Source organism: Penicillium rubens, assembly GCF_028828025.1.
Source record: "Penicillium rubens strain IBT 27055 chromosome Unknown utg000003l_segment0_segment0, whole genome shotgun sequence".
Taxonomy (NCBI): Eukaryota; Fungi; Ascomycota; class Eurotiomycetes; order Eurotiales; family Aspergillaceae; genus Penicillium; species Penicillium rubens.
In genome coordinates, this window is record NW_026890601.1 from 783,652 (window position 1) to 799,002 (window position 15,351).

Here is a 15,351-nt window from a genome sequence, read left to right on the forward strand (position 1 = left end):
AATCTTGGTCTCGCTGGAGATGCCTTCGGCCCTTGGACTTCCTCGGCTTGATTTGTCTGGATCATTTCGGGTTCTCGTAGACTTACCTAGGTAGGTGGGTTTGGAATTGTGTACCTGAGGAAGTAAGCAGCGTGCATGTAATTCTCACCTGGGCACGCTAACTTAGGCTGCTGCACCTAAGATATTACATAAGACCATTTTAGCACCTGGGCACCTGGGCACCTGGGCACTTGGCCAAAAGATCATCACATTGAGACATCCGACTGTATGCTGCAGCGGTATACATGTCGGGCCCTATATTCAAACTTGCGACCATATGTATCGTCGGATGCAGCCCTGTCTGTTTGCTTTGTTTGTCTTCGCCCCCTATCCCATCACAACATTGACAGACACTTCAACATGTACAGAAACAGAGATTATAGGACATCAGACCGATCCTAACATCTATTAAACATGATATTTCCAGGGCACTCTCTCATCACCCGGTCCATCATCCGCAACGTCAAATACCCCACGCTGCAGGCCCAGCCCTGTGGTGTAGACCTCACACTGAAGCGTATTCTCAAATGGACCTCGCCCGGAATAATCGATTTAGACAACCAGCTTCGGCAGCCGGCCTCCACTGAGGAGATACATTTTCCCGCATCAAAAGAAAACACCCCATATCTAGATCTCGCGCAGGGTTCTTACCTTGTAGAATTCAACGAGACCGTCTCCGTTCCTCTAGACGTGATGGGCGAGGTTTTTGTGCGCAGCTCATTATTTAGGTCCGGCGTGACAATACATGCCGGTGTTATGGACAGCGGGTATGAGGGGGCTGTCGGCGCATTAATGCAGGTCGTCAATCCTACGGGGCTACGCCTGTATCCTGCGGCGCGTCTGGCTCAATTCGTATTCCACCAGATGAGCGAGGAGGTCAAGGGTTACAATGGAGTCTATCAAGGGATGACAGATTTGCGATCGCCAAAAAAGTCTTGAATTGCGCCAGCTGGTGTCTTCTAGTACATTTCTAACCGAATCGAGAGTCTGCAAAGCATCTCAGCGCCCTCACCGGGGCCTTGGGATCGGTGTCGGGATGGGGCTTGAATACCCCCTTTTCAAAGGAGCTGTCGCGAACCAATCGCCATCACTCCCATGGGGATTGCCTCCATGGCGAAGGCACCATGGTGCGAAGGCCCGGGCGGCCTGGAGACTCTTTTGCCGGCAGTGGGCCAATTGCTGCAAAGCATAGTTCATGGAACTTCGGCAAATCTGCTTCCTCGATTGTCGCGGTCACCTTTCCAATGGGGTAGGATCTGAGAGTCCTGTTGAGCCGAGCTGTGTACTGATTGCCGGTTTTTTGGTCGCTGTCGAAGGAGTGCGTCCAGCCGGTACTCTCTGCCTCCCCTTCCTTGGTGACTGTATTGAGGTCAATGTAAAATACATAGTCCACGCATCCATCCTCCCCGATGTCATAGACGTTGAATGGCATGGTGGACAGTTGTGGATGACTGTGATCTTTGTTGGGTGGACTTCTTTCAAGTATGAGTTGATTGCAGGGGAAAAGTTGATGGGATTTTGTAGCCTGGTATAGCTTCAGCTATGAAAGAAGTGATGGTTCTCAGACATACATGTCGGGTTTCGCGGACCACAATTCTGCTACAAGATTAGAAGAGAAATCAAAGGGGGATTGAAAGAGAAAGAAACCTGTTTCTTGTAGAGAAATACCTCCTAGACAATGTCTTAGCTTCAATCACATACCTCAAAGAATCCTACCATTTCAATATCCCTCATACATTGTACAGCGCTATTATGTTGCCCATCTAATGTGCTGAAGAATGGCAGAACAACACAGAAAAGTATAGAAAAGAACAATTGATTTAAATGCTATCTAGAGACCAACAGAGGAGTCCTAACTGTAGAGCTAATGATATGGCGTGTACAGCACCACAAGACTACTTGTTATGTTAGTATCATGCAATCCTTTAGAAGCACAAAACAAAGAAATAACTAACCCTCACAGAGGCTTAATGATCCCCTTTCTAATAGCCATCTCCTCAACATCCTTCAGCCACTCCGTGCAGCGGTAGAGCGGGGTATCAGGATACAGTCGGGTTCCCTTGAGCGTGACCTGGGCCCGCGGGGGAAGAACTGCTAGACAGCATTCCTCCCGGAACCTCTCCAGATCCTCCTCCTCAATGGTCCCGATCTGCTTCTTCGAGTCTGGCACATGTTCTGGCAGCATCTCCGGGTTGGGTGTTTGCCTGGGTGTGTAATCCATACCGTTCAGGATTGTTCCGGTGACATGGTGTAGCCAGCCCCTGTCTTCGCTTGGATCGGTTTCGATGTAGATGGCAATGTGGTTTCTCTTCGCACCGATCGACTCAGTGGTGAAGACTTTGAGAGGCATGGTTAGTGATGTAGGATGTGTTGTATGGAAGAATATTTCGGTGCGAAAGCTGGGCTTTTAAGATCGAATGGGTGGGGGTTCGCCGTGGCATGCAGCGCTTAACTGCATATTGGTAACTATATTTTAGTCTTGCCTGGTATGAAAGGCAACCACGCTTCTATGATTAATATTCTACAAAGAGCTCGCTAGACATGTTTCATGATTCATAAAATGATATACAAATCAAATGGGGAAATGTCGTCACTTTGCAGTGAAAGAATACAATCCAGCTAATCATTAGATCCGACCCTTTTACACTGGCAAATTCTGTGTATGATTGGAAGAACTATATGTATCTAAGGTGGTGGCTTCAAAGGAGACTGGTCGATAGAAGTAGGGACTCTTGGACATGACATGCATGTCCTACATTTAAGGGACTGGAGCTGTTTAACTATCAAAAATAGCTGTGTTGTTAAAATGAAACAAAAAGTGCGCAAAAGTCAGAACGCCTTCATGGCTTTCTGCCAGATATGCATATGATGCTGAGAAACAAATCAGTCTCAGGGCTCTGATGTCCCAAAGTACAAAGAATAGATTACACCATCGTGCCTGCCCGACCACATCTGATCAAGATTGGAAGTTCATGTTATAGCCACCTGTCTTCGGGTCCTGGACAAACTTGAAGTTGTCCGTCGACAGACCAAATGGGCTCAAGATTCCATTGCCGAGCTACTCGATATCAGTATTGCTCTGTCAAGCTGAGTTGGACATTCTCAGAGAAAAGGTACTCACTTCCTTCAGCTTGCCCATCATATCACCCATCTCCTTCTCCCGCGCCTGCTTGATACGCTCAGGCAGTTCCCGCAATGCCCGTTGGACAACCCTTTTATCATCTGCCGGGAGGTTTTCAATCCCAGCAAGAGCCTGGTAGTCCTCTGCAGCACCTTGCAGACTACCCCAGCCACCGATTTCGGTCTTCGCCTTTGCGCGTCTCATGAGTACTTTGCCTCGAAGTCGCATCACCTTGCTCCTCTGTTCATCCTGTTCTTGCAATCTTTGTAGTTCCTTTAGCTCAGCTTCTTCGTCGTCTCCGGATAGTTCAACCACTGCATCTGTGTGTTCTTTGGATTCTGGGATTTGTTTCCCCTTCGACTCGTCGCCTTTGTCCTGTGCGGTCGGCGGGATAATCTTGCTTAGACGTTCGATCGAGACAGTTGCAGAGTCCACGGCGGCCTTCCAATCTTCTAATTTCAGATGGCAAGCGGCGATATTACTGTGGATTATGGCGACATCGTAGTCGAGATAGCTCGGACAGGAAGCGAGGGCTCGATCGTAGCAGGAGATGGCTTGGTCATAGCTTTTCGCGATAAACAGCTGATTTGCCTCGGATTTGATTTCGTGGGATTCCTTCAGGAGTTGCTATCGCAAGGAAGATGTCAGCATGCGGCTCCAGTCGTGAGTTTGCACACCGTTACGACTCACGGCTTCTTCCTCGGCGGGAAAGTGGGCATCGTGGAAGACCTCCTCGTCGCCACTGTCATCGGCATCGATGGGAGCAAATTTCCCGTCGCGTTCGGGCACATTAGAAGAATTGCTCATTTTGTGAGCAGGTCGTCGTCGGCTGAGAACATCAGATGTTGCCAAGGGTTCAATCACGGGACTGATAGGACTGATAACGTTTATTCCCCGCGTCTTATCAAACGCCTTGTCAATATCCCACTCTGACACCGGTACATAGACCATACAGCCATGGGTTCCACTAATGAGTGAGTATAATATGGTCTTGGATCATGGTCGCACTTGAACATGAATTGACTCGGTCGACAGCCTTCCCCGCATCCGAGCATGTCTCTTTGACATGGACGGCTTGTTGATTGACTCAGAGGATTTGTACTCCATAATCACGAATGAAATTCTCCAGAAGTACGGCAAACCCATTCTTCCCTGGTCAATTAAGGCGCAGCTGCAGGGTAGGCCCCAGCCGGAGGTTCGTCTCACACTATATATCGTTCTGTATCTGCGTACTAACGCTATTTTTAGGCCGGCAAGATTTTCAACGACTTCGCCCAGCTCCCCATCAGCGCTGAGCAGCTGAAGGAGGAGCAATCGGTTCTCCAGCGACACTACTTCCCACAGTCGAAGCCGCTCCCCGGTGTGCCGGCTCTTTTGGCCAACCTTGTGTCGACGCAGTCAACCGACGAGCCTGTGTACATCGCACTAGCAACATCATCGCACAGCGCGAACTACAAATTAAAGACCGATCATCTAACCGAGCTATTCTCGGTATTCCCCGAACCCAACAAGGTTCTTGGTGATGATCCGCGTATCGGCAAGGGCCGAGGCAAACCTCTTCCCGATATCTACCTGCTTGCTTTGGAGACCATCAACATTGAGCTACGCAACAAGGGGAAGACGGAGATCAAGCCAGAGGAGTGTCTCGTCTTTGAAGATGCGGTTCCGGGTGTCGAGGCTGGTCGTCGTGCCGGCATGCAGGTTGCCTGGTGCCCTCACCCGGGTCTCCTTGGAGCCTTCAAAGGCCGGGAGGAAGAGGTGCTCGCTGGAGCCACGGGTGCGCATAAGGACGAGGAGAAGACAGATGCTGAGAAAGAGGCAGAGGAGCTCCAGGCTCCGCGTCTCCAGGGTTCTGGAACGCCTGGCAAGATCGGTGATGGGTTTGGTCAGCTCTATTCCACTTTGGAAGACTTCCCGTATGCGAAGTATGGCATTCGCATCCCCTGAAGACTTGCTCTGGTTTCTGAGTCAGCACATGGCATCGACATTTCCAAGGTTGGTTTTAGATGTTAATACACGTTACATGTGAGCGAGTAGAGCGTCTAGATAGGAGATAATACATATTCACGCAGTAACTTAATGGCCTTCAGATTTCTGAATACCTACAACGCTTCTCTGTACAAGTCTGCGGGTTGGATAAAATGAATGCTCGTCAGTTCAACAGGTGTATATTGATTCAATCCTTTACTACTGCCTTCCAAGACATTTCGGTTTTGACTGTCAGGAGGCCGCACTCATTCTACGACAGTCTCACCTGAGACTCTGGCTTTGACGAAGCCTTTGATGTGACGGGGAGAATGTTCGAGACAACCGCGGTAGCCCTTGTAGGGATCTTTCCTTATATTTATCTCTGCCTTCCAGGGTGTACCCCAGTTCTCCATTGGACGATTTGTTCAATTGGCACCCGGTCTCATTCCCATACCAAGGAAACGGGCCAATAAGACCTACTGCTCAAGATACAGAATCTAAGTCATGGTTTTTCTCGGTTTCTGACAACAGAAATGGCATTGACCAGACCTTGAGGCTGATATCGGTCTGCTTAGTGTTCTTTGCTGAAACTTCCTCGTCAGGGGGATCATCTGAAACAAAATGTCGCTGCCCAGAGCATGTTGCAGCAACACTTCCCATGGGGTGAAACATTGTACTCGTCACGGCATCTGTCATATATCAGCACAGAGCATCCTGGCGATTGTCAAGAAACTCACCATCATGCACCTTAAACTCCCAGTCGGGGTCCTTCCCACCTGCACAGTGCTCCGGACTTCTCCAAACCCTCATAAACCCATCGGTACCGCCAGCCCAAATCTCATGAGAGCCATCAGGACCAGATGGAACAACATCAACTTTCATGCGTTGATTCGTGTAAGCCTTGCGCCCGCGCAAGTGTCCAAGCAGTTGCCCCGTGACCCGAACATCATAAACCAAAATTCCGTCACTTTTACGCTCGACGACATACAGATATCTGCCACAAGGGCTCCAGACAAGCTGTGTAACTCCACGACCGCCAATATCACGGTTTGCACTTGTTTTTGCCACGCTGAACGTCCCAAGGAGCTCACCCGAGCCATTTGAGCTGTACAGTCCAACGTGTCTGGTGAAAGTGCCTGCAGCAAGGATACCGTCCCCGCTGGGGTTCAGAGCCAGGGCTGAAACAATGCCCTTCATTCCGATACCACCGCCGACAATCTGCTTGCGTTTGCTGGGGATGGTCGGCATTGAGGATATAGGTCCTTGTGGGCCTGTTCGGGACACATCGAAGAGACAGATGAGGCTATCTGAGCCTGTGAGGAAGTGGGTCCCGCCCATCGTGGATGGATAGATCATCGAATGCGGTGTTATGAATGCTTCCGTCATTGGATTTACTAGGGAGTAGCTCGCCACTGATGTAGGAGCCAGGGCTGATGATAGCCGAATTGGATGATCACGGACAGATGAGAGAAATAGGGTAGAGGATGGGTCTTGAAGGTCATAGAAGGGATAAATTGCGGTAGCATATGTTGGCTCCGCTGAGGGCAGAGTTGAGTACGGGGATATTTGGTGGATGGGCTTGTCCTCCAGTAGATCCGGTGGCCTGCCTGCGTGAGTGAAAGAATCAACAGCAGGGATGACTGGACAACTTACAGGATCCATGTTCTGATCGAATGATCTGCTGAATCTGTGAGAAGAGTCGTTCCGTCTGGAGTCCTGTACACCATCAGGTTAGTAAAGATTGATCACGGATCGCTCTCCTAGAGTCTTACCATTCTGCACTCTTGAAATAGCCGAGGTCGGTATCTTGATCGATGGATTCATTATCAGAGGTTGCCCCAGGCTCACTTTGGACTGTTGATAATGGACTTGATGCGAGTCGTGATCGTGTTGGATCGATTGGTCTGGCACTTTGTCGTCCGCTTGATGCCACGCATACTGGCGTCCACGCTTTGGCGTTTTCTTCAGCCATAACGACAAGCACTGTCAGTGAGACTGGACAACTGTCTTCGCTAGAGAGTTTTGTTGGACGCTACTGTGTAGGGCCAAGAAAGCAGAGAGGAGAGAGTTGTATTAGGAGGAAGGGAAGCGAGCTCCCACAACTATCTATGCCTGGACCCACATGTGGGCCCACATGCATACATAACAATTTTCCAAGTTTAGATGCGGCTAATTTAATCAATGGCCCATTTGCCTTCAAAGTTCTGAATAAGACAGGAATCGAAAGGACAATGAATAGGTCAAGTCAGGCATTGAGGACAAGCGAGCTACACACATGTATCGGCAATCACAGGGATTCCATCTCACTAATGCACGACAGCGAGAAGGAGGTATAGGTAGCAAAGAATAGACGAATATAAAACGAAGAGGAATACCTAGGTAATTAGCACGAAATATTATATAATATATATACGAACCTTGGAAGGCAGTAAAGGATAGAAAGGGGTCCAAGGGTAGAAACGTGTAGTATAGATAATATAGTTATAGCGTAGACGACGCGGACACTTGATCTGGCAGAGGCCAGAGGGAGAGAGAGAGAAGGAAGACAGACGGATTCTCTGACTGGGTGAGACTAGCTAGCATTTTCCTGTCTATCATAACTAACTAACATAAACCTTTGTACCTAGGTAGATATACCGCTCTGTGTACCGCCTCCCTTAAACATGCTGCTATGTATAAGAATACTAGGTATAGTCGACCGCTTATGCGGCCGCAGTCCTCTTAATGGTCTTCTCAGGTAGCCCTTTTGTGTGTCTTCTTAGTGGTCATTTTTTAACAGTCTCCTTAGATAAATACCTTTGACTGCTAACCGTTAGTGCTGGATCACATGCCTACACGCTAACTATATTAAGAGTTTAAACTGGCAGAACCGGTAAAATTTGGAGGGTATATCTGGGTACAAGAGTTTAGCCCAATGCTTCGGAGGTCCCACTGTACATATAAGTAACGAACAAAAGCCACCTGGGCATACAAATGAAGTATAGAATTGAGTAGACCGCCTTTCCAAGCTAGGGGAAAAAAATATCGGAACGGATAAACAAAGTACCGAGAAGCTTCGCGCATTCCGCAAATCGCATTTGCGCAGCTTTGTTTCTATTGAACGGGGCCCATTGATCGGTTCCATTTTCATTCAAGCATTTGAAGTCTATTGTCACATTCCCAATCATGTTTGCTCCCAAGGCAGCAGCACCTACCACAGGTGGACTTTCTCTCAACACAAACTCCACCAGCTCTTTGTTGTTAGTGCTCCCATCCATCTTTCTCTGATTACACCTATCAGACCTATCGCTTGACCCTTGCTCTGATTCGACTCGCTTCCTCTCCCAATCCTTGTTAGTCCCAGAGCGGAAGCTGGGGTCACGGTGATTTCAGGCAGAAAAAAGAGCTAACCGCATTCTCCCATCAACAGCGGCGGCAACACGGCCACATCCACAGCCACCACCAGCGCAACTAATACCGGCAGTCTCTTTGGCAACGCTGCAAGCTCGACAGCACCTAAGCCAGCAGGAGGCTTGTTCGGAGCCCCGGCCACAGGAACCACAACACAAGCACAACCGACCGGATCCAACATGTTCGGAGGCCAACAGCAGAGCGGTGCGACCGGCAGCAGCCTTTTCGGAGGCGCAAATACCACGACACAACCCTCTGGGACAAGTAGTCTGTTCGGCGGGTCAACTGCTGGCGCTGGCACCGGCACGACTCAAGGAACAACGGGCGGTGGACTTTTCGGCGGCGGTGCGTCTACAGCTCAAACCCAAGCAAAGCCAGCCTTTGGTGGACTCGGTGGACTCGGGGCTGCCGGTGCTGGCACTGGGGGAGCAACAGGAGGAACTACAGGAGGCTTGTTGTAAGTGACTGTCCTTGTGCTCGTCCCGTCTCATAGCTTATATTCTAATAATCCCCAGTGGTGGCGGCCAGAGCACAACCCAACAACAACAACAACCTCAAAAGCCTACCCTCTCTCTCTTCGGCCAACCAGCCCCGGCACAGACCACACAACCATTACAGCAGAGCACCGCTACCAGCACGGTGATTCCCGGCGTGAAAGTTGACGTGAGCAATCTCCTGCCAACCACAAAATTCGAGAGCTGTGCGGATGAGATTCGTAGCCAAATTGAGGCCATCGACAAGCACATCCTCAACCAGATGAAGATGTGCCATGAAGTCGGGGATCTGCTGCCGACCATCGAGAAGCAGGGTGCTACAATTCCTAACGATGTGGAATTTGTACAAGGCAAACTGGAAACCATGCAACACGCACTTGAGAATGATGCCAGTGATATTGATGGGCTGCGCAGCCTTGTTACACGAGATGCGGCCGAGGCCCAAGTTGCTTTCCGAGCCATTGATACGCTGAAGCTTCCTCTACAATACCAGTCAACTGGCGGTGGGTGGTGGTCTGTGCAGGATCAACAGATTCCGGAGCGATCTATGCGCTCGAGTCGCAAAAACACACTTGCTCTTCCTGACGGTGTTGAGGGTGACGCATCTACTGACGTCAATGGGGTCCCCGTCAACCTGGTCGATTACTTCTCTCATCGCTCGAAGGAGATGAAAGGCGTTCTTACAAGATATACCGGCAACCTCAAAGAAATCGAAGACCATCTTCACGGTGTCGAAGCTACGCTCAACCGCCAGATTAGCGACTTTGTGAGTTCCAAGTCTCGTGAGGGAGCTGCGGGGACTCCTCGGTCCACCATCAGCGAACTTTCCGGTGTTCTCTCAGATGTTGAGGCTGGCATCATGGGTGTAGCCACTCGTCTGAGCAATGTATCGGAGCAAGTACAAGATTTGTCTATTGGGCAGCAATCGCTTGGCGATGGCCGGCTTCATCTGGGATAGATAGGAGGATTCAGCGAGTTTTGTCTGTATTTTTATGGGAGCTGATCTTCAGCATGCGAAACATGACATCAAGCAGTTTATCTGTTAACTCCGAACTGTCATTAATCCGAGCCCTAATTGTAGACCGAATGTAGCCATACATCGTAAGATAAGAACACAAGCTAGTTACTACGTAGACCATCTAGGTTTAGATCATTGTAAAGTCAAATTCCTTGAGCCAGTCCAATGTATACAAGCTTTACATTGAAGAACATACTCAGTATATGGTAGTAACAATTGCTATGCTGCATGCGGCTCTACCTAGGTATGTGCCCACTGGACCCCGGGGCAAGAGGCTGATGAGTAACCCGTCGCAAAAGCCCGCCACTCTTGCGTGATCGCCCCCTTAGCGCCATTCCTAATCTCAACCTCAACTCTACTGCATGTTGTACATCAACGTCAACACTTCTATCCCTAGTGAACACGCGTTCAAAGTCCTTGACCTAGAGATACCACATCTGAAACAGCGGTGAGAGCTATTATATCGATTGAGCAGCTGTTTCCTATGTTCATTCGATGAAGATGGCAAATCCCGCCATCAACGTCAGCAAAATTGCGTGATCACCTTGAATATTCCAGGGGGAGGAGAGCGGGTCTCTCCTTGAATGCAATATCCACTCAGAACAAGTTATTTCCTGTCCAGTTTCTCCATTGCATTCGCCTGAGGTGCTTAATCTGGGAAATTGCGCCATCTCCGTGAACTCCGGGGCATGTGAGATCCATGATCATTCCAGAATGGCGTTATCTGGGGTTGACTCACTTGGTACTAAGCTTGTATCTATATAAAGTACCTAGGTTGTTCTTCCATCTATCCAATTTTAGTTTTATACTTTCACGTCAACCTTTAACCTCACCTTGTTACATCCTTTCACATTTCATCTCTTGCATTTGTTTTACATCATAACTTCAATTAGAGATGGCACCATCATTAGAAGAGCCCGTGGTGACTGTGGCCCCAACTACAACCAAGTTTACCGTTCCCGTCCTTGCGGAGGACCTCGCTGGTGACAACAAATTTGGCTATCAGCCCGGCCGGACCCCAGTCACTAAACACGACAACTATGCATACGAAGACTTCTTGCCCTCATTTCCGGATATCCATTGGTCCCCGCTTGAATACACTCCCTACCAGGACAAGGGGCTGCGAGGAGACTCCAGGTTCCGCAACCTTCTGAGGGATGCCACAGCCGTCTTTGATCTCAATCCTAAGATCGGAACTGAAATCCATGGGGTTGATCTCTCAAAGCTTGATGATGCACAGCGGGATGACCTGGCTCGGTTGATTGCATACCGAGGCGTTGTCTTCTTCCGCTCCCAGAAGAACTTCGATATCGAGTCTCAACGCCAATTGGGCCAATATTGGGGCAAGCTGCACAGGGTAAGATATCTGACTCGAGCTTGTTTATATGAGTATACATACTAACAAAGTATAGCACGCCACCACGTCTGTTCCCAGAAAGCCAGGTCTAGAGGACGTCCATGTCGTCTACACTGGCGACAACTCCGGTGACAACCGTGCTCTCTTCACGCCCAGTTTCTTATGGCACTCAGACGTGACTTACGAAATCCAACCACCATCCTACACATCACTCAAGCTTCTCTCTGGGCCACCCCGAGGAGGCGGTGGCGACACCCTTTGGTCCTCGCAATACGCTGCCTACGATATACTCTCCTCGCACATGCAAAACTACCTCAAGGGCCTCACAGCTCTTCACTCAGCCGACATGCAAGCCAACGACTCCCGGGCACTAGGCCGGCCAGTGCGTCGGGACCCTGTCACTACTGAACATCCACTTATTCGGACGAACCCAGTCACCGGCTGGAACGGACTTTTCTTCAACCCTGGCTTCGTGAAGAAGATCGTCGGTATCCCGGCAGCAGAAAGTGACGCCATCATCCGGTTCCTTACTGATGTAATCGCCACGACTCAGGAGATGCATGCCCGCTTTTCATGGGGTGAGGAGGACGTCGCGATCTGGGATAACCGGTCCACTAACCACAGTGCTTCTTACGGCTTTACGCCCCACCGTCGTCATGCTGTGCGTGTTGCGGTCCATGCTGAGAAGCCCGTGCTTGAAGAGTCGGGAAAATCTCAGGAAGATGAATTGAATGCCTTGTATGGACTGCCAACAGTCAACAAGGATGGGTCTCGCCAGTCAAACTATAACGACTAGGTTGGCTGCAAAAAGGTTCATGGTGATTCTTTCTCTCGGCGATTAGCGACATATCACAACTAGCGAAATATAATTATTCCAACGTTCTTTTATAATCATTATATGAGCTGTTCAGACAAGTATCTCTCCTGAGGCTGTGTTGGCTCCCAAGCGCGTTCCTGCCTAATTGGGGACTGTGTTTGTCTCTCGCACCTTCCCCCAATTCACCACCCACCTGCACTCCCACTGCTTTCTCGTAAACAAAACTTCTCTCGTCACCACTCACTCTCTTCTCCTCCTCGCCTCTCTCCCTCGTGTCAAAATGGCTCCTAACTCGCCAAGTCTGCTTGAGTACGCCAGGTTCTACAATGTTGCAGAGGATTCCACCCGATATTGTCCGCTTAATTACGCAGACGACATTTGCGAGCCAAAAACCCCCATTCCCCCTGTTGAGGGTCTCGGACCCGAACATCCAGGAGAACGCCTCAAAGAAATCGACAGACAGTTCTGCACCGATCTCATGATGGAGAAGCTCGAAACCCAGCCTGGGGATATGGAGGTGCTGAGCGGATGTCTTCAGCTCGATTTCGTGGAGAGAAACACCTGGCGTGGCATTTTGCCTGAAGTGACAACATCTGACTCCAAAGGCGAGACATTTCTCCTCACAGCTGAGGATGAGAGGATTGTCACGTCGTCCGAGTTTCACTCCACCTTCGCTCAGAGTCCGGCTCCCTCTTCGCCAGCCCCTTCAGTTCGCCTGGTTGTTCCTAGTGGTCCTGATGTCCCCGTAGTTCCTATTAACACGCGGGATGTCTTTGAACAATACAATTCGGGAATGTCCCAGTCAACCAGTGGTGACGGTTCTACCACGCCTGGCAATATTCCTGTCCAGTTCTCGAATATTCCCACGACATCCCATCTTGCAGGAGACGCTTTTTACCCCATCGTGGACGAATCTGGGACCGTCCATCAGTTTGTCAGTATTGAGTCTGACCCTGACCCTGACCCAACCTCCTCTTTTCAAGACCTGGAGGCCGAGGCTTACGCCCCAACCGCACTGGCTTCTGAGGTGAGTACTCAACAGATATTTATTGATACAAGGCTAGCTAACCAAGACAAGCGTGCCACCGAAAGTGAATTCAGTGCATTTGATTTTGATAACGCCCCATTCACACCTCCATTCTTCGATGTCAGTCCACATACCAAATCGCAACCCAACTTCCCCATTGTTTCTCCTCATCTGACCAAAGAAAAAGGGTTCTCCGTTGGCAGGGCTGACTGCCAGGAAGCGCAAGCACGCAGAGACTTGAAAGGAAAGAAAGGGACGAAGGCTCTTTTGGAGCTCATGGGGGATACAGGAACACCTGGTGAACAGAAGGGAATCGTGACCACTTCTATCAGTACGCTTCACGAAGGCATGTTTGTGACAAAGGGATGTTCGAATTCGTCGATAACTCGGCCAGAGAACGATCGAGATATCACTCAGCTAGCACGAGATCCGCAGAATGAAAACGATAACCATGTTACCATCAAAACTCCTTACGAGCAAAACCTGAATACTATGACCACGCAACCATCCTCGTCCATGGACAAGAGAGACTCTTGCATCGCTCAGCAGGAGCTGTTTGGCGCGAAATTGGGCTACAATTCACATCACGCTGGATTGATAATGAACCATTCCAAGCCTCCACATACTTTTGCTTCCATAGATTGTACAGAGACCCCGAAATCCTCCAAAGCAGTGTCTGGTGGCCTCGGATCTCTATCGCTGTTTATGCAAACTAGAGGTAGTGATGGAGGATATGTTAGCTCGTCGCATGATCCATCATCGCTTTCCTTATCAGAATCCACAAGAAGTGGACAAGGCGAGTTCTCTGATGTCCCTTCCCTTGTGGGCGACAGTTCCTCAGACCCTGATGAGAAGCCCTCGGGCTTTTCTCCGTCGCCGAGCCCTGCCTTCGCCATGCAGGAAAAGGTGACCCAGTCAGCATTCAATCCCCCACCAATGTTCTTCTTGTCTACCACCCTCCTAACAACTCACCCGTCGGTCGTGCGAGATATGGAGAGCTGGCCAGAAAACCCACCCAGATTGATCTACAGGGAATATGGGGACGCTTCCTCGGATCCCCGGTACCACTGTGATGCGGAAATCATTCTAGCACCTGACTGTGGGCTTATTCTGACAACCCCTCATGAGCTGACCCAGCGGTATCTTCCCGGGCATGGTCCAAGGGATGCAAGGCTCAATGGAATCCAGGGAATCAACTCCCCGCTCCGGGAGAAGATTTTCCGCCTCATGCATCGATATGAGCTTCTGGTAGTTCTCATCTGCAAACCTGACAGAACAGACGTCAGCAGAGTCGCGAATGCCTGTCTGGTAAGGGAAATCAGCTCTCTCGCTGGGTTTTGTGACGCCCAGGAGGGATTGGCCACGGCATTACTGGTACCGATCCCGAATCACTCGTTATACATTGTATTGTGGTGTTTCGGTATGGGAAGGCTTCGATACGATTTGTATCCCCCTGAAATGATTGAAAACATCACGGAAGGGGAGTCAGAATATGAAGTCGCTCTCCGCGACCTGGGACTTAATCCTTTCGCGGCGCGGCTCATTTTGGATGACATTCGTGTGGGCGGTTTCAACCAAGCGACTGATTTCAAATTAGATCCAGTCCCACTGCCCTCTCATGAGACTGTTGCCAATGCTAGCACAGACTCAAGAGCTTTTGATATGTTTGTGAGTATGAGATCCTTTTTCCGGAATATGGAATACGGATCTCTCGTTGGCGAGGAGGTTATGCACAGGGTATCGGAGGTGATTGAATCAACGGTTCACTCGAGCTCCGATCAGAATGAGGATGACGAGGATGTATATGGTACTCAGATTAGCCCCGATTAGTTCGTCTGGGGAAACTGCGCTTTCACTATTAGCAGATGTGTAGGGGGCGATATCAGCTGTTGCGTGTCAAGAATCAGTATTCATAATGAGAACCATTATTATTTCACCTATACTGCGAATTTGGCAATGGACTTTCAAGACATCTAGAGACGCGTATCAATGGCACCCAATGAAGAATCTGGAAGATATGCCACAAATGGAGAGGAGATGATCAAGTCTGCAATTACCGACTAACCCACCCCGGCATAAGCACCAGGAGAAGGTCAGCCGCAGTTTAATTTAAAAGTACA

At 49.7% G+C, this 15,351-nt stretch overlaps 9 protein-coding genes across 9 annotated transcripts; 5 read left to right on the forward strand and 4 right to left on the reverse strand.

Annotated features, from left to right (window-relative positions):
• Positions 1-453: 453 nt before the first annotated feature.
• On the forward strand, positions 454-978 carry N7525_006485 (putative dUTP diphosphatase Dut; the record flags this gene model as incomplete). Its single annotated transcript, XM_002569005.1, has 1 exon — positions 454-978. The coding sequence occupies one exon, from the start codon at positions 454-456 to the stop codon at positions 976-978; it is 525 nt and encodes a 174-aa protein (XP_002569051.1).
• Positions 979-1,126: 148 nt separating this feature from the next.
• N7525_006486 (uncharacterized protein) lies at positions 1,127-1,471 on the reverse strand (the record flags this gene model as incomplete). The annotated part of the gene is made up of 1 exon (XM_061213754.1): positions 1,127-1,471. One exon carries the CDS (start codon positions 1,469-1,471, stop codon positions 1,127-1,129), a length of 345 nt encoding a protein of 114 aa, XP_061068185.1.
• A 432-nt stretch (positions 1,472-1,903) lies between these two features.
• On the reverse strand, positions 1,904-2,389 carry N7525_006487 (uncharacterized protein; the record flags this gene model as incomplete). The annotated part of the gene is made up of 2 exons (XM_061213755.1): positions 1,904-1,934; positions 2,001-2,389. The coding sequence occupies 2 exons, from the start codon at positions 2,387-2,389 to the stop codon at positions 1,904-1,906; spliced, it is 420 nt and encodes a 139-aa protein (XP_061068186.1).
• Positions 2,390-2,995: 606 nt separating this feature from the next.
• N7525_006488 (tetratricopeptide repeat protein) lies at positions 2,996-3,967 on the reverse strand (the record flags this gene model as incomplete). Its single annotated transcript, XM_002569003.1, has 3 exons — positions 2,996-3,097; positions 3,161-3,787; positions 3,851-3,967. The coding sequence occupies 3 exons, from the start codon at positions 3,965-3,967 to the stop codon at positions 2,996-2,998; spliced, it is 846 nt and encodes a 281-aa protein (XP_002569049.1).
• A 150-nt stretch (positions 3,968-4,117) lies between these two features.
• On the forward strand, positions 4,118-5,107 carry N7525_006489 (haloacid dehalogenase superfamily protein; the record flags this gene model as incomplete). Its single annotated transcript, XM_002569002.2, has 3 exons — positions 4,118-4,134; positions 4,196-4,355; positions 4,409-5,107. The coding sequence occupies 3 exons, from the start codon at positions 4,118-4,120 to the stop codon at positions 5,105-5,107; spliced, it is 876 nt and encodes a 291-aa protein (XP_002569048.2).
• Positions 5,108-5,611: 504 nt separating this feature from the next.
• Positions 5,612-7,100, reverse strand: N7525_006490 (uncharacterized protein; the record flags this gene model as incomplete). The annotated part of the gene is made up of 4 exons (XM_002569001.1): positions 5,612-5,817; positions 5,866-6,731; positions 6,782-6,844; positions 6,901-7,100. The coding sequence occupies 4 exons, from the start codon at positions 7,098-7,100 to the stop codon at positions 5,612-5,614; spliced, it is 1,335 nt and encodes a 444-aa protein (XP_002569047.1).
• Positions 7,101-8,293: 1,193 nt separating this feature from the next.
• Positions 8,294-9,970, forward strand: N7525_006491 (nucleoporin FG repeat-containing protein; the record flags this gene model as incomplete). Its single annotated transcript, XM_002569000.1, has 3 exons — positions 8,294-8,367; positions 8,538-8,975; positions 9,034-9,970. The coding sequence occupies 3 exons, from the start codon at positions 8,294-8,296 to the stop codon at positions 9,968-9,970; spliced, it is 1,449 nt and encodes a 482-aa protein (XP_002569046.1).
• Positions 9,971-10,925: 955 nt separating this feature from the next.
• On the forward strand, positions 10,926-12,183 carry N7525_006492 (TauD/TfdA dioxygenase family protein; the record flags this gene model as incomplete). The annotated part of the gene is made up of 2 exons (XM_002568999.2): positions 10,926-11,387; positions 11,443-12,183. The coding sequence occupies 2 exons, from the start codon at positions 10,926-10,928 to the stop codon at positions 12,181-12,183; spliced, it is 1,203 nt and encodes a 400-aa protein (XP_002569045.2).
• Positions 12,184-12,484: 301 nt separating this feature from the next.
• On the forward strand, positions 12,485-15,061 carry N7525_006493 (uncharacterized protein; the record flags this gene model as incomplete). The annotated part of the gene is made up of 1 exon (XM_002568998.2): positions 12,485-15,061. One exon carries the CDS (start codon positions 12,485-12,487, stop codon positions 15,059-15,061), a length of 2,577 nt encoding a protein of 858 aa, XP_002569044.1.
• Between the last annotated feature and the right edge of the window lie 290 nt (positions 15,062-15,351).